Below are 22,404 nucleotides of genomic sequence, written 5' to 3'. Positions count from 1 at the left end.
TCTTCACAATTTGCCTCCTATTCACCCATTCAGACACCCGAAAGACTATCGGGACACATGTTGGACTCAGTGTCTTGCTTAAGGATACTTTGACATGTAGACAGAAGGAGCTGGGAATTCAACAGAACCAACTAGAAATAATGGATAAAGTACATGAAAAACTTTGATCTATACTTTCTGGTTGTGTCCTCAAACTAGGAAGAAACTAGTAGGAATGTTTCTGTAGTAACTGACAAAAATACTGAGCCTGAAACTTTAAACTCCGTTTAGTAAAGTCTGTAAAACTGCTCTGGACTGATTAAAAAAATCCTGTTAGTTTTATTAGGATCTGGTCAACAGTGGCAGGAGAGCAGTAATCTAGGTAAAGACAGAAAAACTTTAAGCTCCTAACTTAAATCTGAGTATCAAGCAAGTCACGGACCTGAATGCACTTTTATTGGTCAGCCTTTACTCGACAAGACGTGACAATTTTATAATGCACGGTCGCTGAGGTCAAGATATACAGTTATCTATTAAGTCAAAGTCTGACAAAATAAATCCCGCCAGACAGGTTTTGGTCAGTTTCTCATGGAAATGAACCACGATGAGTTTGTTTGTTTTGTTTTTGGACATTTACCACACACAGACACACACATCCTTGTCAGTACGAATGAAGGATTAGCTGTCCACTGGAGCTGAGCCTAAAGGATTACATACTCTTGTACATAAACTAATCTTAAATCCAAGTTTAAAACCTCAATAGGAATAAAAGAAAAACAATGCACACAACCTAAACACAGTTTCATCACTTTATTACAGTAAATGAGTTCATATCATACACACACACAGAACAGAGACGGACAGGTCTGTGTTTCTTTCTCTCTCTTTCTCCGTCTGTCCCTCCATCACATCAGTCCACCAGGGCAGATTGACATTGGAGTAAAAAAAAAAAAAAAAAAAATTGAAAAATTAAATAAAAGTGACATATAAAGAGATGCTGTAATCTCCCTCAGTTAATTAAGCGACATAATATTAACACACAATTGAGTTTTCAGAGAATTCAAAAACACAAACAAAAGTAGAATATCGGAGATTCAGTTTACTTCAAACTGTCGTTCATGTGCAGCAACATTTCTGCATGTTACCTGGCGACAAACACACAGCTCATTGGTGGCTCTGTCTGCAGTTACAACACAAATGTCTGTTTCTGCCATGTTGTGACCATAGCAGCAATTCTGTATGTCATACAGCACATAATACAAAATGCCCATGTTAAGTATTAGCTGGACACACTGATTCTAGTCCAACCAAACACTTCTGAGATCACTCAAGTCAGACATTGCGCTTTCTGCAAAAATACCAGTGACATGTTGCAAAGACATTTTTCTCAATACTGCACAGTAATAATATATTGCAATATGACACAACGTACAAATGAAGTTCTGTTCCAAAACGAGAACAACCAACTTTGTGGTAGTAAAAAAGCTCTGTATTACCAGTCTCACATGAGCCACCTACAAGCAATAAAAATTAAATATGATAAAAATTGCTTCAGATGGGACTGAAAAGTCTAAAAGATGTGAGTTTGGAGTTAGGAAGAAGTTAGCTCTCTCTAGCTCGCTCCATGTCTCTGCAGTGGCCACATTAGCTACTGCTAGCCAATCTTCAACCTAACTGTCGGCAGTCTAGATGTATTGTGGGTAATGTAGGCGCCAGGTTTTGACAAGGAAGGAGAATGGGTGGAATTAAAAAAAAGATGATTTCTCTGGTTATATGGCATTGATTTTAAAAACTGTCCACTGAGATTCCGACAATTTAATCAAAGCGCAATGCTAAATCGGTGGTTTCTCCTTAAAGAGCAAATTGTAGGCATGTCAATGTCTGCCATCTACAGGCAAGGAAGGTAATAACTACTGCAACAACCACCTGCAAATATTAAGAGTTACAACTGCAGTTGTTTTCTTTCTTTTTTTTTATAGCTGCTTTAAATTTATCATTTTAAATCTGCTTGACTTTTGACAGCTATTTTCTGATTCTGAGTTTATATTGTGTATCCTCTTGTGTAATTGTACAATAAAAGAATAGGAGGTTACCAAGTCAAAAAGAGAACAGGAAATGTTTCTTGTGTTTCACTATAACTAGCACAGTTAGTAATAATGACTGAACAGCTCTCTCTTGTAAAGACTCTGCAGCCTCTTAAATGTGATTTTGAAAAAGTTTAGATTTAATCATGGTAAAAACAAACATCATTGCTTCAAACATTTTGCATTTATTATACTGTATATATACACACTGTATCAACAGCAGATAATAGATGAGTAGTTTGGAGAGAGCACTGTCATGCAACCTTGGCCAGATTCAAGACGCTGCTGCCGCATGGCTCAGATAAGCGAACATGCTTCAGTCCTTTAGATTTCAGAGAGGTCACATCACTCTTAGATGTTTATATGTTCTACCCAAAGTAAACAGAAAGAGAGCATTTTGGAACAGAACTTTTAAAATATTCATTCAACAGTCAGGTGATCCAACAGAGGACCAAAAAGGGAGGACAGCTGAGTAGCGGTGTTAACAGCTACTTTAAAATGTTCACTGGACTACAAGAAAGAGGAAGAGAGAGAAATATCAACAAACATGAGGAGTAGGCTGATTTTTTTTTCTTTGCAGTATTTACATTTTGAATTGTGAAAAAAAGAAACTTATTTACAAAAATGCACAAACTAAGACTGCTCCATCAACAGGATGAGGGAAGTAAGATATAAACAACTCTGTAATAAAAAGTAAAAAGAGGAAAATAAAAATCAGTGATATTTACACGTGCGATAAGAGGAGGAGACAGGAGAGAAAGGAGGGGAAAAAATGGCTTCTGAGATTGGGGAAGAGAAAAATCAGCCGTGTTTGATTCCTCTCGCTGGGAGCAGCTTTTCCCACACTTTGTCATAGCCACAAAAAGTCTCACAGCTCTGAGTGTGACGCACCCTGCAGAGTTAATCAAACACGCTGGTTGGACTCTCTACAGCACAGAAAGCACGATGTTGCCCAGCAGTCACCCACAGTACTGGGAGGTTAGCAGTTTGAAACCCAGAAGCGGCTGGGAGGAAAACCACGGTTGGAAAGAGAATGAAAAATGCTCTCCACTCTCCTCATATGAAATCGATGTGAATGTGCCGAGTGTGGTGGAATTCAAAACGCATCGGGGCTCATCAGAGCTCCTCACTTGTATTTTTAAAAAACACAAACATGGCTACGGGTAAAAACAGCAGGTGGAGGCATGGTATAATAGTATCAAATATACTATACTAAAACTTTCAAGTGGTCTGCACTGCTTACTAAAAATATGAATTGTTGACTGCTCTAATCCCTAAAACACTGGTTGTTCAGACTGCAGGTTGGAATATGGTCGGTCAAACATACACACTTTTACTTCTTTACTTGAGAGGATGCCGACTGTGACAATACATTCTCTGACCCATGACCCTAATAGTAACCTTGACCGTAAGACCACGTCAACCAAACCAAAACAAAAAACCAACAGCTGTCTTTTCTCACTCTTATGGGGTAAAATTCAATTCAGTCCTCACAAAGATAGTATAAGAATAGACAAACACACACCTAACAGAAACTCCCCTGCTTGAAGCTCATGTTCAACTATTCACATTAAGCCTTCAATTCATCTTTCTTATGATTTGCCTATGTGTACATGTCAGCACTAATGAACTGAAGCAAATGTCCATTTATCCTCAGTTGATTTTGTTTCTACGAAGCCGTCTCTTCACTTTTCTTTGATGGAAGTACAGTTTGCTAAAGAAGCTGCAACATCAACACAAAAGGCCTCTTCGGCTATAACTGACATCCAGCTCAAATCAAACATTTACATGAAATATTCCCCTTCAAGTTTAATAAAACATTAAATCCCCACTGCAGCATTCTTTAGTTTCTCTGCTTTGTGTAATTAACAGGGCCAACATTCACACAAAAGCACTTCTTTCTATACTAACATCATGACAGGAATTATCTTTGAGCTAAAAGGGGAATTCCACCAAAAGAGGTTTTTGATTAGATAGCATTTGTGTTTAATTTGCCAATCATTTTCAGAGGATCTTACAGGTTTCAGAGAAATAACATCATCATATTCTGAAATTACAGAGACATTTTAAGACTTAAATAAGAAATCCAAGCCTGTCCTGTCTGAATACACATCAACTGGTAGAATAGGAAAAAAAAAGACAATAGTAAAATGTAAAGGAGACCCGTCAAGTAACTATATTTACTATATTTAGTTTGAATACTTTTCAAAGCTTTAAAATGAGTGTGTAGGATTTAGTGGCATCTAGCGGTGAAGTTGCAAATTGCATCCAACTGAATAATAAAACAATGTCAGACTTTTTAAAAGCACCCTGTGGTTACCCTAATTAAAATGTTTTGGCTTCCTACCACATCACGATTGCCTCATTTTAATTAACTCAAGTTTTGAAAGCAATAAAAGACAAATAATATTAATTTTATTACAGCCAATTTTAGTGGAACACACCTTTAAGACATTTCTGACCATAGACGTTTCCTCCACAGTAAACTGCTATTGATACTACTTGACGTCTCCACTCACAGCAGGTCCTCGTTTATAGGTGGAATCAATTAAAAAACTTTTTTTTCTCCTTTTGAATGGTTAAAGAGGGCGTAAATTTGGTTATTTTCTTCAGCATGTTAATTCTGAAAACAATTTTGTTAAGAAGCACTGATGTTTTGATACAGAATACAGACTGACTGAGCTCTAGTCTATTAGACAAGCTTCACTATCCATGTTGAATTTTGGAATTACAAGGAGCCTCTAAGTCTTCTATTGTTGTAATGATCCACGACGACAGTAGCATCCAGAGCACTGCTGGTTTTCATCTAATCATCGAAATGAACACAACTAACTAGTTGGTAGGACAGAGAACAAGCAGCACCCAGTAATGTACTACTAGCTGCACTACTATGATTCTAATTTGCTTGCTCAATTTCATTTAATTTTTCTGAGCATCACATTGACACTTTCTTCACAACTGACATTTACAGGTCTACACTATTTTTTGAGGTGATGAAAAAGAGCAGGAGTCAATGAATATTCCTCTGGATGTTTTACATAAAAGTCTTTCCAAATTAACATCTCTGCCCTCCTGGATGTGGAAATGAGTTAAAAACAATTATCACAAATAAAAGCTGAAAAGTAGCCTAAACCCATGATTGAACTAACCCATATTTATATGGAAGTGTAAAAGCAGATATTTTATAGGAATATTGCAATCTTTTACCAAACAAAACTATCTTGAACAGGAAACAAACAGATGAATACAAGACACGGTATCTGGTGGAGTCAGCGTTTGGCTGATGGCTGGTTATTTCCAGTCCACCCACTGAACATGATTCATGTAAGGGGCAATCCAATACACCTCCAACCAAACACTGATAACTGCTACTTGGTACTGATGAGTTTTACTACCCTCTACCCACCACTTAAGGAGGTAAATTAAGAAGACTTGGAGGTTTAATTTAAACCTAAACATCAGGCTGGATTGGTAAAATAATGTGGCTGGAGGATTTAGGAATTTATCAGTCCCTGCATCCACTCTCCTGCCCTGAGTTGAATAAAAATCTCCTTTACCCTGATGACCTATTTGGGGTCAGTTCTGGTCTTGGTCAGGCAGTGTACAGTTCACCCCTTACTGCAAAAAACACTGAAGATTATAAAAAAATAATCTGAAGTGGAAAAATCTTTAGAGACAAAACGTTGTGTGATCATACGATGTTTTCAATTAGTGAAATAAATAAACACAAATATAAAGAAAAAAAATGTTGATTTAAAAAAAGGTTATATTACAGAGGACCAGCCCCCACTATTGAACCTTCACATCCCACCCGATCAGCAACGAAACTGTGTGTGTAACAATCTCCTGCTGTAGTTTCAACCATGGCAGCTACAGAACTAATGTTTGTTTGTTCAATGCATTTACTGTACAAAAACAGATCATCTAAGAGGAGAGCAAGCAGCACGGAGGAAAGCAGTAGAGTGAGGGTGTGTGTGTGTGTGTGTGTGTGTGTGTGTGTGTGTGTGTGTCTGCGCGTCTGAGGTAAGGGTGAGGCTGGCAGGCAGGCAGGCGAGAAGCTGCTTCAGATGCTGTTAAGAGACCCTGGTACTGAACTGTGTTGAGATGAATCTGATCCGGTACCATCTGAAGGACAGAAGAAGAAACAAAGGACAGTAAATAAAAGTGCAGTTCAGCAAAGAATAATATATTATATTGTATTAACCTTAAAATCAGACAACTTTGTTTTATGTTAGAAAAAGTAGGGGTTGTTATATAATTAAGAGCTAGACAATTACATATTCACATCAGATATTCTTTTTGAATGGAGAAGAGTGGATGGATGTATTATGGTTCAAAGCTGTAAATGAAAACATACTTGGACAAGATACATAAAAGGTGGAATTTAAGTTACTCTTTAAAATAAGTATTTCTTATCGTGAAGATGTGCAGTATTTTTCCACAAATAGGGTTTGGAAAAGGGTCTACTATAATCTGGGTTTCCATATATTAGAACAAATATGGTTCATATTCAGAATGTGTGTATCCTGAAATCAGTTTTTTATGAATATGAGACCAGTATTCCACATCTAATCAGTCCCTGACAAATATTGTTGATTTCATGTGTAATACTGCCACCTTCTGTTCACAACCTGTTGTTCATTTAGTACTTTTGCCTTAATGAATATGCAATTTGGGGCGTTTAAATTTTATTGTGCAAACTAGTGGGAGGGTAACATGCAGATACATTTATTTACTACACGCAATGTGATCTAACGAGCCTAAAAGCAATTTCATGTGAGTGCAACAGCATCTATATTTAATACGTTTGAAGGGAAGGTGCAAACCGCCAAGTGTTGCGCAGGGATGGCTGCTGTTATCGTTGCGAGAAGGAGACACAGCCATAATAAAAGAAGATGTAGAGAAATTAACAATATTAGATATTATTCTATATCCAATATATTGAAATAAAATTATTTTATTTCATTTATTCGATGAACTATATGAATTGAATTATTCTTTTGTATTATCCTTTAGCTTTGGCAATACTGTTGTATTAATATTCATGCCAATAAAGCAAAACTCGTTTTGACCTGACTTCTTTTCTCCGTGGATGGAAGAATTTAGAAAGTTGCGTGGCGCTGCGGAGAGCCCCCAGCAGCAGTGTGTCACTAGGTATCGAAGAGGGAATGGGGCGTTGGGGCGTACAGGGCGAGGGACAGGTGATCGCGGAGCGACCGGGCACGGTGCAGACGGTAAGTGATCGTTCCCTCTGGCTGGATGAAGCACGATCTGCTGGTATTTCCTCGAGTATGGTTCATTAGAGACAGCACCACTGTAGCCGTTTCTGCTGGGGTTTCCCAAAGCAGTTTTTCAGGTGTGCTGTCCCAAGTACTTAGTTCAATCTTAGGCAGGATGGGCAGGTACATATGATTTCTACATACTCGGGACGCACTGAATGAAACAAACAAGGTTTTTACGCACTGGCTGCTTTCACTCCCGACTCTCCATGGTGGAATCCATTAAAACACGCAAAACCTTTATTTAAATACTGCCACCTCCATTGTGTTGGCACCACGCAATAATTTTTACTTAATCACCCACAACAGGCACGCAGTTTGGTACTCATTCAGGATGTAAGTAAATCGGGCTCATAGTCTGCAAACCAGACTGGACACATTTAACATTTTAACATTTAAAAAAAATCATTTTATATCAGTTATTCTAAGTCAAATAATATAGGTATATATTTGGTTATTCCCTGTGTAATTAGTAGAAGTATGTATAGGTACAATCATGATTGCAACTTGAGGCTATTGCACCACCAATTCCATGAATTCACTGTTTCACATTCACATGATGTATTTTCCAGCCCAGAACTGTCAGAACCAAATTGAGCCCATTTGACTTGATTTATCACCAGTTAAAAAAGATAAAATGTGTCTTTTTATTTTTATTATGATACAATTTTTTTTACTCACAATAACAAAATCAAAAGAATTGTGTCAGTTTGTTTTATGTTACTTGTGATGTGTGTATTTTTTTTAATAACTGTATTCTTTTTACACTAAACTTCTTTTTTCAGCCACCACAAAATCATGATATTAACATTAAGCTATAACAACATTAACATAAGATTTTCCCACCGTGGGCAGAAGCAACTGTATGAGAACGAGCGTGAGGAGGAATGAGGGTTGAGTTCAGCTGCGGCTGGATTGACAACTCTGCAGAAAATAAAAGAGGAGTTTTCATCTAAGGTTACTGTGTTGGCCCAAGAACAAACCAACAATCTGTCAACTAAAAAACAGATGGAAATCTGGCTTCTCCTTATTAATTGATAAAAAATTACTTATTTAAACAAACACAACAGATGATTCGGTCCACAATTGGTTTTGAAATTGAACTAAAACACTCAAGATAATTATGCTTGAATTTGTAGCTACCTGTGGGGCTGAAGTTAAAGAGCATCGGCAGTTCACGTCCACTGGGCAGTCGCGTGTTAGGCTGGCGCAGCTCGTCGAAGAAGGCATGTGAACAGGCCTCTAGCGGGGAGAAACGTGAGGCCGGCGTGTACTCCAGCAGCCGGGAGCAAAGAGCAATGGCTTCTGGAGGGGTGCGAGGTTTAAACACCTGAGAAACAACAAGAGTTTTATTTTAGAACAGCATCCACACTTGACACTTTTTTTTTTTTTTTAAAAACACAAAACCACCCTGCATCACTGATATGAAACACCCAAAAACTGAGTATTTATTATCAACTGGAGGTTAGCATGAAACTCTGATGTTCCATTTACATTAGGTATTTTATTTTAGCAAATGTGTGTAAACAAATAAGAAAGAAAACAAAGAACACATCTGACATCAGTCAGCTACAACCTCTAATAACTGTTCTGCAGCTGAAAAAGCAATTAAATGCAGTTTTTAGAGGAGAAAAATGTTGAAGGGCCACTTCTGTTGGTTTTACGTTGTTTGTGTTCTCTTAAGGTGTCAGGGGTTAATCGACTTCCAGAAGGAGGACATTTAAGCACCTGAACTCGCAGATTTAAATAGACTGTGTGGGCAACGACACGTCCACAGGTATTCTCTTCTCTTGTTTCAATAAACTGGTGTAATGTATGTCACTTTTTGGAACAAATATAATGATACAGATTAATGCTTTGGGTATTCAGAGTGTTCCTCCACACTAAAATGTACAGAAAGCAGAATGTCGTAAAAATCATAGTAAAACACTGATTTTATAGCAACTTTCACACATATACGTCTCAAACCTTTCCCCACATGTTTCCACAATACAGCAAATACAGACAGCCCTGCTGGTGTTAATCCTCATTTATTTACTTACCTTGGTCCATGGATGGGCTTTGATCTGAGGGAACTTGAATTCTGTGTAGTTTGGGTTCATCTCTCGGATTTGTTCCCTTGTTGGGGTTCCCAGCACCTAAAAATAGATGTAGGAGGAGTATGAGCAGTATTCTGCGGACACACAGGCTGTATTGGCTCATGATTAACTTGATATTTCTGACAGTCTTTGATGAACATCAATACAAAATAATGGGTGTGCATGTCCACAAGCAAAAACCATATCTCAACACACAAACCTCTCCGCTGAAATAATCTCACAGCACACAGACACCTGATAAACACACTCACCTTGATAATCTCTACTAGCTGGTCTACCCCACTGTCACCGGGGAATATGGGTTGTCCGAGCAGCAGCTCAGCCAGTACGCAGCCTGCTGACCAGATGTCAATGTTTGCTGTGTAGTCTGTGGCGCCAAAAATGAGCTCAGGGGCGCGATAATACCGTGAGCAGATATACGACACGTTGGGTTCACCGCGGACCAGCTGTTTGGCGCTGGGGAAACATAGGAAATCAAATGAAAAGATAACAAAGATTGCAGCAAAACTCCAAGGGTTGGTCAGGGGATGAAACGTGTGAACTATTGTGGAGGAAATGTTATCAAGAGATGTGGGGTTTGTTGTTATTCCTCTCACAGACTACAGACATTTTTAACCTACCAGTGTGTTTAAAGAGTCCATTGCGAAAAAAACACAAAACAAAAAAAAACAGGATAGGCTGAAGTCTACCATATTTAATACAGTCTCATAATACAAGTGGGCTGTTTGAAGTGGTTAATGCATGCCTAAGGCTGCACTCGTTATCTGCACTATCACATAGACTCAATACTCCATTGGAGAATAGATAAAGATCAGTTCTGTTCTGCACACAGAAACGTGCTACATCACGCTTGATTTAGCTGTTGTTAAATTCTTCAGAAATCCATCTGTTCATGGAGCTCACCTGCCAAAGTCACACAGCTTGAGGATGGCAGTTTCTGGGTCGACAAGCAGATTTTGGGGTTTGATGTCTCTGTGACACACGCCCTGGGAATGGATATAAGCCAGACTGCGAAACAACTGGTACATGTACACCTGAGAAGTCACAACATAAAAACAACACAAGATAAGCTCTCCACACTGTTCAAATGGAAACAAAAAAAAAAAGTTTCAAAAGTTTCACAATAGTGAAGTAAAGATATACTCTTGCGAGATGTTTAGGAACAACACAAAGACTTGTCTTCGTAGAAAAAAGAAGAAAATTACCTTCACATATATGATAGGAATGATGCTCTTGGCCTTGTTAAAATGCCTGGCAACCCTGTAGACGGTCTCAGGGACAAAGTCCAGCACCAGGTTGAGATACACTTCATCTTTCTGTATAGCACAGGAGAGAGAGATCATTGTATTTAACAGATGTATAATTTAATCCACAATTACAAACCCTGCCCATTGTTATAGCTACCCAATAATATCAAAAAGCAAAGTCAAAATGTTGATGCCATTTTCAACATATACATACATGAAGTGCTTGCTGTGGCTGCCAATTTGCAAATCTAATTTATTTTTATATATATATAAAAAAAAAAAAGAAGGAACAAATACAAAGAATCTTTCCAGTTTTGACTTCTGCAACATTAAACTCAGAAGTGTTTCTATATTTGTCTCTCCAAGAAATGGATAGCTTCCCTTTTTTATGGTTGGGGTATTCCTTTTTACGCTGCATCTGAGTAGTCTTATCTTTTAAGTGCATGCATCATTTCCTGTGTTTTATTATAATCTCCTCAAACTATGGTACTATGAGATAAGACTGCGTGAATATGGTGACTTAGCAAAAGTTTGTATGACCACATTAGATTTTTCTGTAAGAACAAATGAGTAATAAAAAAAATCCTACCTTCTCGCCACTGGAGTAGAAGAAGAAACGTAGTCTGACAATGTTGCAGTGATCAAGCTTCCTCATTATCTGTAGTTCCCGATTCTGAAAAGAGAAGAAAACACACAAGCGTGGGTGGGAAATCATGAAACCAAGCATGAGAAGAACTTTAAAAGAAAGGGAAACTTTACATACATCAAATGAACCCCATTCAGGTTTATATCGAGATCTACAATAATATTTTTAAAATGTGTGACAAACAAGCAAAACAAAACCCAACGTCTGACCCAAGGGATAAAATAAAACGAACGGAGAGTTTTTAAATAAGTTTAGATCACAATGGAGAAGAGAATGTGGAGATATTAGTATACTGAAGTCTTACCTTGAACCTCTTATCCTGCAGAACCTTCTTTATGGCCACCATCTCTTGGCTGTCGATGAGGCGAGCTTGGTACACCACACCAAACGACCCATTGCCAATCACCTGCAAAAGAGGAAACAAGCGGAAGGGTTACAACAGCTATTGATTTTTTGAGCTTGTCTGTGTCAGTCCAGCTGGGTTATAACACAGAGTACACCATTACAAATAACCTCTGTCACAACTTTACAGTTTCATTCAGTCTGAACTGGTGAACCTGTTTAAAGTAGGTCAGTCTGTCCTGCCTGTGTTTTCCTAAGGGGGTTTATGCTAAATCCCACTTATAAACCAAGTAACTGACTGCTAGATGTACTTAACATAACCAAAAACACACAGCAAGAGTAAATATCTTCAGATTTTTTTTAGTGAGGGCTGGATTCAGCAGTGTGAACCATCAGTCAGTTGACTAAACTTTAAATTAACTTAGATGGACTGAATAAAGGGCTACTGCACTTAATAAAACATGTATATTATTACTCTATATGTCCATTAGTCCCCTATTATGTTCAAACTGTATACAGTAATAATCAGACTTAACTTGTGATACACTAACATCCTGATCAGAAGCAAGGTGATAATTTGTGGTTCAACTAACACTAGACATGCATGAATTAATTGTTTTTTATTATTTTGGTTAAACCTTAACGACAAATAGATCAAACTTTAAAATCACATCTGAATCTCTGTAAACTAGAGCTGAAAGGACTGGCCTATTAACGGATTTGTCAGAAAATTAAATGGCAAAAATTATGATTGGTCTTGCCCCAAAAGTAATTTTTCAAGCAAAACAGCACAGAATTCACAAACTCTAGTTTCCACACTGATTCCGAATGGAAAAATGTGCTGGTTTATATTTGACTAATATATGAGTTTTAGACTAAACAAAACAAGCAATTTCAAGACGTCACTGTGGCCACAGACTGTGGTGGACATTTATTACCATTATCTAGCATTTTACAGAACTAATGATAAATTCAGAAAACACAAGAGACTGATAATAAAAATTATCATTAGCTGCAGCCGTAGTATACAAAAAGTATTAAATTCATAAAGCCTATTAATGCAATATCCAAATCGTGGGAGTTGCAATCTTTTGATAAAGGTAAAATGTGTCACAACATGTCACTGCGGTGCTACAGAGATGCCCCGGCCTACAAATCATATTCTCCAGACTTAAGGGGACATGCTTGTTTGGTACAGACGCCAGCAAAAAAAATCACATCACCACTTTTATATTTTTACCATTCCCACCACACTGATAGATGATTGTGATCGTAGTTTTATCCTCAAGATTATTCAAATATATATTATATTACATAAATAATTCAGAAGCATTTTAAATAAAACCCTGATAACCTTCAACTGCAGCAGAGATTAGAAAAGAAAAATATTTCTGAAAAGACAGTATCATAAGACTACTGACTATTAAGTAGTAATCTTAGAAGTGATAAAAGTAAACCACCAGAAGGACATGCAGAAGCAAATGTTCTCTGGCTCAATGCAACACCAATCTCATCCCATGCGACACTGACACAATTATGTCACATTTTCAGATCAAGGCAACATAGTTAACAGAAAGTAGGTTATAAACTCAGCCTTGAAAGCTATAAATCTCAGCACCTGGTGAAATAATTATGGAGCCACTGGTATTTATCAACAACCTTATCAACTTTAGCCAGAGATATTGCAGTCACTTTGTGCAATGTGGTAATAAAAGTAATACGATTATACTTCTATATATACACACAGAGCATCTTATGGTATTTGTTTTACTTCCTTGCTTACCTTAATGTCAGTGTAAGAGACTTCCTGTGGGCGGTCTGGTCCCTGACCTGGTGTGGCCACAACTGTCGTCACCTTCCCGCTGTCTCCTAGAAAACAAGCAAGAACAGGGTCAATATTAGATGAAAGGATACAAGAACACAGTGTTATGATTCAGAACAGGTCACTTCACTAGTGTAACATGGGTAAAAATACAGATATTAAAAGCTTTAAAAAAAAATCTCAATTAGAAGTAGAACACTATAGTTATGAGTCTTAGCAGGTAATCTGTTAATTGCTTTATTGTGAAGTTATAAAAAGGATTAAATGGGCTTTAGTCTCTCTGGCTCCTTTCTACAAGAGGTAATGATATGAAACCACATCATCCATCGTCAACCGCTTATCCTGCGTACAGGGTCGCGGGGGGCTGGAGCCTATCTGAGCCCGACACGAGATGAAACGGTATTTACATGTGCAGAGACATTTGTATCGTTTGCATGGGGGGAGTGTCAGTGGGGGACCCGGGTCTTGTTAATGAGGCTAGTTGCAGACGGGAAGAAACTGTTTTTGTGGCGAGAGGTTTTGGTCCTGATGGACCGCAGCCTCCTGCCAGAGGGGAGAGTCTGAAACAGTTTGTGTCCGGGGTGGGAGGAGTCAGCTGCAATCTTTCCTGCTCGCCTCAGAGTTCTCGAGGAGTACAGGTCCAGAAGAGAAGGAAGACTGCAGCCAATCACCTTCTCTGCAGAGCGAATGATACACTGCAGCTGGCCCTTGTCCCTGCCAGTGGCAGCAGCGTACCAGATGGTGATGGAGGAGGTGAGGATGGACTCAATGATGGCGGTGTAGAAGTGCACCATCATCGTCTTTGGCAGGCTGAACTTCTTCAGCTGCCGCAGTAAGTACATCCTCTGCTGGGCCTTCTTGGTGAGGGAGGTGATGTTCAGCTCCCACTTGAGGTCCTGGGAGATGATGGTGCCCAGGAAGCGGAAGCTGCAGCTGTTTTGCGGGGTTTCTGCCTCCTGAAAAGGCCGTTGACTTCCCTCTCTGTGATGGAGAGAGAAGGGGAGGGGGTGGAGCTGGCCAGCTCTGAGGAGGGAGGGGAAGATGTGGTGGACTGAGGCTGAAGCTGAGCGGAGGAGTCATGGGGGATGGAGTCCGATTGACTCTCAAAGCGGCAGTAGAACTGGTTCAGCTCATTTGCCAGGCGAGAATCGTTTATACTCCGTTTATAGTTTGTGATCTGTCTTGAACCCCCTCCAGACAGACGTGGCGTCGTTTGCAGAGAACTTTTTTTTGTCTCTCTGAGTACAGTCATTTAGCTTCTCGCTCCTCCCTGCTAAACCTGTCCCCACTCCTAAATGCCTCCTCCTTTTTCAACCTTAGCTGTCTGAGTTTAGCTGTGAACCAGGGTTTGTCATTGTTATAACTCACCCTGCTGCGTGTTGGAATGCAGCTGTCCTCACAGAAGCTGATGTACGACGTCACAGCCTCTGTAAACTCATCCAGATTGTTGGTAGCCTCCTTGAAAACATCCCAGTCAGTGCAGTCCAAACATGCCTGGAGTTCCTCAACAGCTTCACTAGTCCACTTCTTTGATGTCCTCACTACAGGTTTACAGAGCTTTAGTTTTTGCCTGTAAGCAGGGATCAGATGGACCATCACGTGATCAGAGTGTCCCAGTGGAGCGCGTGTGACGGCGTGATAGGCACTGCTAACTGTGGTGTAGCAGTGATCCAAAGTGTTTCCCTCTCTGGTTGGACACTTAATAAACGGTCTGTATTTGGGGAGTTCTCGGCTGAGATTTCCCCTGTTAAAGTCAACGAGAACAATAACAAGGGAGTCCGGTTTGTACAGTATCCGGTCGGCCAGCATGCTCTGTGTGTCCTGAACGTTGGCGTGCGGCGAAATGTAAATCACTGTCACGTCGGTACACCAGCCATTGTTAATATAAAAACAGACACCTCCACCTTTTGTATTGCCGGAGAGTTCTGTGTCGCGGTCCGCTCTGTACAGTTTTTTAATTCCACTGATGACGCAAGAAAAGTGAAAATTAAATCCGCTGGAGTTGGAGTTGTTCCCCTGATGTTCATGAGCTCCTCCCTGGTGTTAGAGCACCGGGAATAACAGCCAAAAACTGAATTAACACACAAAAACAAAAAGAAGCGCCCCGAACACCGAGGCAGCTATACTCAGCGCCATCTTAGTTAAGTTGGATGTTAAGTTAGGATGTTAAGTTGTTATGTTGCTGTGAGGCGACAGTGCTAACCACTGAACCACCGCACCACCTGAAACCACATCATAACGTAACCAAAACTATACAGCCAACATTCAACCCAGGACACTTGTTGCAGCCAGGCTTAACATCTGGGCCGTCCCTCCGCTGGCCTCTTGAATATTTAGGTTAATGACAGCCAAGTGAATGGATGTCAACTTTAAGAAGCCTCCAAGGGAGAAGAAAGGAATGGCAGAGTTCATAGTGAAGACAATGTGACTAATTAACTAATGGTTATGAACCCAAAAATAGGCCAGCCCTTTTCTCTGTCCTGATAAGAGCCTTTTATACAAAGATTATTTTGCTATTTTGCTTCCAAACTGGTTTGCAAACCACTGCAGAAGAAAGAAAACATGAAAACATGGAGGAGAGGAGTGAAATCATAAATACAGAGCACCCATCCAATCTATAAACGCTTAACCTTTGCAGGGTCGTGTCCAATGTCAGCTGACATTGGGCGAGAGGAGGTGTACACCCTGGACAGGTCGCCACACAGAGACAAACAACCTTTCACCCTCATATTCACACCTACGGGCAATTTAGAGTCACCAATTAACCTGCATGTTCTGGAGTTCCTCAACAGCTTCACTAGTCCACTTCTTTGATGTCCTCACTACAGGTTTACAGAGCTTTAGTTTTTGCCTGTAACTGAAGAAGCCGGAGCATTGGTAGGAAACCCACGCAGACATGGGGAGAACTCTACACAGAAGGGCCCCAGCCACAACATATTGGCCATATCACCCACCCCTAGGTGGCAATGCACTGAACTGGCCAATCATTTACCAGTAAGCACACATGTTAGGTTAAGCTGAGTCTGTCCCTGTATCAGGATTTTAGATTCAACTTTAAGTCGGCACTTCAAACCAATGCATTGGTTTGAAAGGGTGAGGGGTCATCTTCGGTATATTACTTTGCCATTTGCTTTTCTTTGAAACAAGATATTTTTTTTTTTTGTAAACAGTCACCATTATTACTGAGGTCTTTTCTTCAACACACCTTAAATAAATTATGAGAAATATATTATTTATTCTTCTGCCCATGAAAGCTTTCACATGGGGAAAGTTGAATGTTTTACTTTTGTTCATTATCCGTGATGTGAAAAGAGTCAGAGAAATTTAAAGCGCGTGTCCTGCTCATAGGTCAGTTATAAAATCCTGGCACAGTAAGGAGCGTCTCTCCTGCCGAGCTGCTGACAGCGCTGTCAGCCAAACACTCAGTCACACCGGGCGACAGTAGAAAAGGTTGTACCAGGTTCTGGTTCAAAGGTAGTTAAGCCGACTTCAAAGACAGTCGGCACCAGAGCTGAGCAGCCAACAGACACGAGTCGTGCTGCCCTCCGTTTACATGACCCTTCTCTTTTTCCATCACAATCAGTTTTGTGGTAAGGTCATTTTGAGACAGGACTCGGTTTGTAAAGCCTGCATGGTTCTGTGTACCAATGACACAGCTTTTTAGGGGGTAAACCCTTGTGTGTTCACTGTAAAGCTAATGCTATCGTCTCACCAAGACAGAGCACAAAGCTATAGTGGTATTCTCTGTATAGTAATCAGAGGTGCTTCAACAACACGCATAGGCTGATGACAACACGTTAACACCATCATACTGATAAAAAAACATGTATATTTCTATTCTAAATCCTCATAACGACAATCTTATACTTTACCCTTACAAAATGTCACAACTTTTTGTTCTGAAAGCCATTGTGTTGTTTTAAGCTAACCGACAACATATCAAAGTTAACAGAAAAACAAAAGACAACCATTGCTTAACACAGGAAGAGATCTTAAGTATCATGCAGAACCCCAGCACATGTGGACTGTTTTTACTAGCCATGGGGCCAACTCCAGTTTAATGTTGTATCAGCCTCTATTCAAATAGTCTCAGCATGTTAACAATGCAAAATGTGAAACTGCCCCTTTCCTCAGTGATTTTAAACTACTCTTTCTGCTGGTTAAAATGTAGACTATTGGTCCATCTGTAGCACATTCAAAAATTCAAAGTACAAAAGGTAAAATGATGATGAGAAAAGGCAGAATTTTCTGAGCAAAATGTTTATGTACTTGCAGTTTACATTTTTGCAGTTGAAACATTTAAAACAGTTAAAGTTGTAGTTAAAGTGTTAAAATGTAAAAAGTACTGAAAGTTTCAGTTTATGTGTAAGCCAGGAAAGCAGATGGAGGAAATTGTGGAAGTTGTAGAAATTAAAAAGACCTTAAAAGCTTTTTTTGTTGTTGCTGTTGTTCAAAGGTCAGACCAGAGATCTTAAAGTTTTTCTGCTCAACCAGCCACCCTATAAATCAACCACTACAAATTGCTGATTTATTTCTTATTTACACAGTGATACTAAAATAAGCTGCCATGTTCTGGATCCCTTTATTTACAGCCACTATCTATCTATCTCTCTCTCTCTCTATATATATGGTACTTAAATAATGGAGCGGCCTTTTGCCGTCTAGCTGTCACGGTGCTCTATCACCCTCGCTCTGACCATGTCCACATACTTAATGCTTTGTTTACCAAACAGGACAATGCACTTATTGACATGGCCCTCTTACAGCCAGAACTGCATGCCCTGGTGTTTTTGTACATCCATATCCACTCACACAGTAAATTGTCCTCAGCGACAAAAGTGTGTTAGTCATCCAATAGGCACGCTGGTGATATCTGTTACAGCTGAAACGGTGAGGCCTGCAGAGTGACCGGGTCACCGGGTTCTCTAACTCAACGACTTGGTTCACACTCTGGACGAAGACGAACACGAACGAACACACACACACACACACACACACACACACATCCCCCCCTCCAGGTTAAAAGTAGGACAGCTGGTTAAAGGATATGCCATCCCTTTTTTTATATAGTATGAAAAACCACCTCCTCAGTTCCCTGAGGTCAATAATCTATCATAATAAAAATGATTCCTTACTCTGGCTTTGTCAATGTGTCTGTTTTATCATTGTGTCTGAGTTCAGCGTTTCATATCACCGGTGCACTGTGTTACACTCTGCTTCCTGTCATTCACAGAAGGAAACTCAAGTCTTCACAAACATGCAATTGATCACATCCATATCTATGTATTTGGCATTTTTAAACGCGAACAGCAATATGAATTATGAGAATTTACACAAACTACTCTCATTAATGCATTAAACAGCAGATGTTCTATTTTAATATCTTGTCTTCTGCACTTAAATTAACTTCACATCTTAAAGCAAAGTAGCTTCAAGAGAATTAAATTCACCTTACTAATATACAGTTTAATGCAGCAAGATCTTCCTAAATCTAACCAGGTCGTCTACTCTACAGAGAGAACCTCTGGTGTAAGTGTGAGAGGTTTCTATTACGTATTGTTTTGGAGTTATTGTTCTCACTTGACAGTCTACCACAAGAACATAATCAACACAATGGCCACTTCCCAGTGGATCGTGGCCGTCTTTCAGTAAACAGTCAGCTGGTTTACATAAAAAATTACATAAAGCAATTGTGGACAAAAACAATCTTGTGATACCACGATCCCTGTGTTGGTCACATGACTTTTTATCACATCTCTCTCTGTAGTGTTTCCCAAAGAGATACCCATGATTCATCACACAGTTGCTGTTCTGCAAAAGGGAAACACAATATTTTATAATTTAATTTGAACATTTTTCATAAAGCTTGACAGCAAAGAGACAGACCGTGGAGATGATGTCATCCAAAGGCAAAGCCCAGAGCTGCTCCACAAACAGTGAATAATGGAACAACTGCTTGGACACTGTGACAGCAGCCATGTTAATTATACTAGGACGTGGGTAAAATTTCAGATTTACAGCAGTGAGACATATTTTCGAATCCCGTTGAGTGTAATATCATAAACCTAAAAGAAATTCACTGTTTGTGGCCTAACTCCACAAGTGTCACCAATTCCCTAGTCAGTTGGTAGGCTAATTTCTGAAAAATTTATACTGTTGAAAAAATTATCTATATCAGTAAAAATGCCATCACATTGGTATTGTTCATGAAGTGTCATTCGAGTACACTGCCTATCTCTCTGTCCTCTCTTTTCCACTGGAAGTCATGTCTGGGCTTGTCAGTTTCTCCTTGGGACACATTTGCACCAGCTGCTATCTATCTATTTATCTCTATCTATATATCTCTATCTATCTATATAGTGTCAAATACTGTGTATCTACTGGGTCTGCCCACTGCCCCAACTACAAGTAAGCAGCAGGTGGGTAACAAGCTTATAACTTCGACCAGCCATTCCAGCCCATAAGGTGGCTAATTCGCTATTTTATCTTTTTGTTTAGGGTCACACTGTGGAACAAAAAAAGACAGACTAGAGATAGAATAGAATTGCAAAGCAAAAGTTTGACAGTCAGCACCAAAGTTCCCTTTCAGAAAAGAGCTGGACTTGCACTATGGGGACTATTTTATAGAAGCAGGGTATGGGTTAATAGAAACCACTTAACATTTCGTCATCAAATATCTTCCGATGTTGTTCATAATGACAGATCACTGGTTTGGTATGGTAACACAAAACCCTTAATGCTCCATGTCCAAGTTTAATTTTACCAGTAATTCAAAATGTCAAATCACACCAGTCTCTCTTACAAATATCTGGCTAACTGGGTTAATCTTGCCTCTTGAAATAGCCTCCAGGACTCCCAAACCTGACAACGTATTCATCAGTCATCCAAAAGAGTATTTTTACCAGCTTGAGGCACCATTTGAGCTTTAAAGGCCTCAGAGGGTGTTGATCTACTGCTGCAGTTGAGGGAGGGAGAGAAAACAAGGGCCACACTTCTTTGAACTGGAGATGACCTCCCATTCGGGCTCTAATATCAAATTCACACACCACTGCCTGCTAATGGCTGATAAGGTTTGGATTAACACACACACACACACAGATCTCTGCTTACACCTGTCACTACAGTGATAAAGGGGCATACTATAACTCCATCTCAGACTGACGAAACCTACTCCTTGGCATGCCAGCAGACAGCCCAGCTCTCGGACTGAATGTGCATCACTTGCATCCTCCAGGCGTCGGCCACCTGCTGCTAAGCCTTTGCCCCACAGGTGACCTTGGTGAAAAGGCAACTTTGAGTCCTGACCCGTCTCCAGGCGAGCCAGACTGATAACTGATGCCGCACTCTCAACCGTGAATGCAGCACTCAAGCTTAGTTAGGTATTTAAGTCTAGCTTGGCCACAAAGAACACCAGAGCCTGTTTCACTGCTCACTCACACTGACCACTGTGAAATTACATAGATCCTCAACTTGTAAGTTAACATTAGTAAATTAATCAGATTGTGAATCAATTTACGTTACACCAGGTTAAAATGATGAACACCTAGCTACTTAGTGTGACATTAATTGGGCTGAATACATCCATCGGCCGGAGGGGGAACTAGTAACATACAAAACAAGTGGCTAACGTTAGCAGGCTAGCTAGTTAGCACGCTAGCAAGTTGGTTACCACTACACGGGGATCAATAACGACTTTCCTCTGGATTGTGACACAAAGCACTGGCAGGTATATTTGAGGTAAAAGCACAGAATAAAATATATAGGATAGACAGACTCCAGCAAAGAGCTGGTAGCTTATTATAACTTACTGGCAAGCTTTAGGTTCGAGCATCCCGACGAGCTGCTGCCGGAGGCCTGCGGGACCCCGGACTTTCCTGTGCTGCTCCCCACGGCAGCGGCTGATCCGGTGGACGCAGCGGCGGTTCCTGGCACACCTGGCGGCTCAGCAAACGAGCTGGTCCTGGGCCGCCCGCTGCCGCTCATATCTCTGTGCAGGGGTCAGGGTTGTTTTTTCACTACTTTCAGCCAAGCGACTATTAAGTATGAGTACTCGGCAGCGAATAATCGTGAAAAGACACACCGAAAAATACAGCTCCCTTTGCCGCTGGCTGTCTGGGCTGATAGCTGTTGCTAGACACCTAGAAACAGACCGCTCGCAATGCCACCTGGGAGATGAAGTTCCGAGTAGCTGTTGCTCAGGTTTGCTGCACAGGCTTTCACAAATCAAAACAACTACAAATGAAAAATGACTTAACAGTGGATGTAGGCCAAATAATTACCAACATTCAAAGTATATATTACTATAAAGAGGAAGGCTGAACATTTTTGTATTTATTGTCATAAGTCGTAAGTCATTGAATTCACCCTGTTAGTTAACTGATAGTACAGAGAATATTTTTATATTACAGATTAGTGCAGCTAGGACATGAAGCACTTAGTAACCTTAGTACTTCTATTGCTTGTAAAATTATAATAAAAGTAACAATAATGCAAATGTGAAAAAGTAAAGAAAATACTTTATTTAAAATAGGAGGCTCAGCATTGTGACACTGTTTAAACCTTAAACTAGATTGGCTTTAAATGAAAGGCCTTTTCTCTAATATTTTTCAACATAATATGCGATGTGATAATATGCTATGTGTGTGTGTTTATGTGGGATTATGCTTGTGGAAAACAACATACAAACATCGACTGGTGAAGGTTTCTGTTTTTTTTGTGATTTGGGCTGGTCATTTCCACAGTGTTTTTGCTATTGGGAGGCTCTCTGGTAAGGTGCCCTTACCTTAGCACAACCCTCACCCAATATGACCACAATCTAAAAAGGCTTCTCAAATACAATAAGCACTCTTAAGGCTTGATAAAAGCCAGCTGGAGATGTATGTGTGTTCCAGATATTTGGGGAACTT

General features: G+C 39.9%; 1 protein-coding gene across 2 annotated transcripts; it reads right to left on the bottom strand.

The window, feature by feature from the left end:
* Positions 1–774: 774 nt before the first annotated feature.
* On the bottom strand, positions 775–21,650 carry LOC123976829 (glycogen synthase kinase-3 alpha-like). 2 transcript variants are annotated; one of them, XM_046059181.1, is made up of 11 exons: positions 21,307–21,649; positions 13,460–13,545; positions 11,639–11,740; positions 11,278–11,361; positions 10,647–10,757; positions 10,345–10,475; positions 9,693–9,897; positions 9,385–9,480; positions 8,486–8,672; positions 8,189–8,266; positions 775–6,188 (listed from the first exon to the last, which is right to left on the bottom strand). In XM_046059181.1, exons 1-11 carry the CDS (start codon positions 21,479–21,481, stop codon positions 6,127–6,129), a joined length of 1,317 nt encoding a protein of 438 aa, XP_045915137.1. In that variant the 5' UTR covers positions 21,482–21,649; the 3' UTR covers positions 775–6,126. The 2 variants fall into 2 exon arrangements, with proteins under 2 accessions (XP_045915137.1, XP_045915138.1); XM_046059182.1 differs by lacking the exon at positions 8,189–8,266 and having other exon boundaries at positions 21,307–21,650.
* Between the last annotated feature and the right edge of the window lie 754 nt (positions 21,651–22,404).

Source organism: Micropterus dolomieu, linkage group LG09, assembly GCF_021292245.1.
Source record: "Micropterus dolomieu isolate WLL.071019.BEF.003 ecotype Adirondacks linkage group LG09, ASM2129224v1, whole genome shotgun sequence".
NCBI classification, from domain to species: domain Eukaryota; kingdom Metazoa; phylum Chordata; class Actinopteri; order Centrarchiformes; family Centrarchidae; genus Micropterus; species Micropterus dolomieu.
This window is presented reverse-complemented; position numbering and strand designations above follow the sequence as displayed.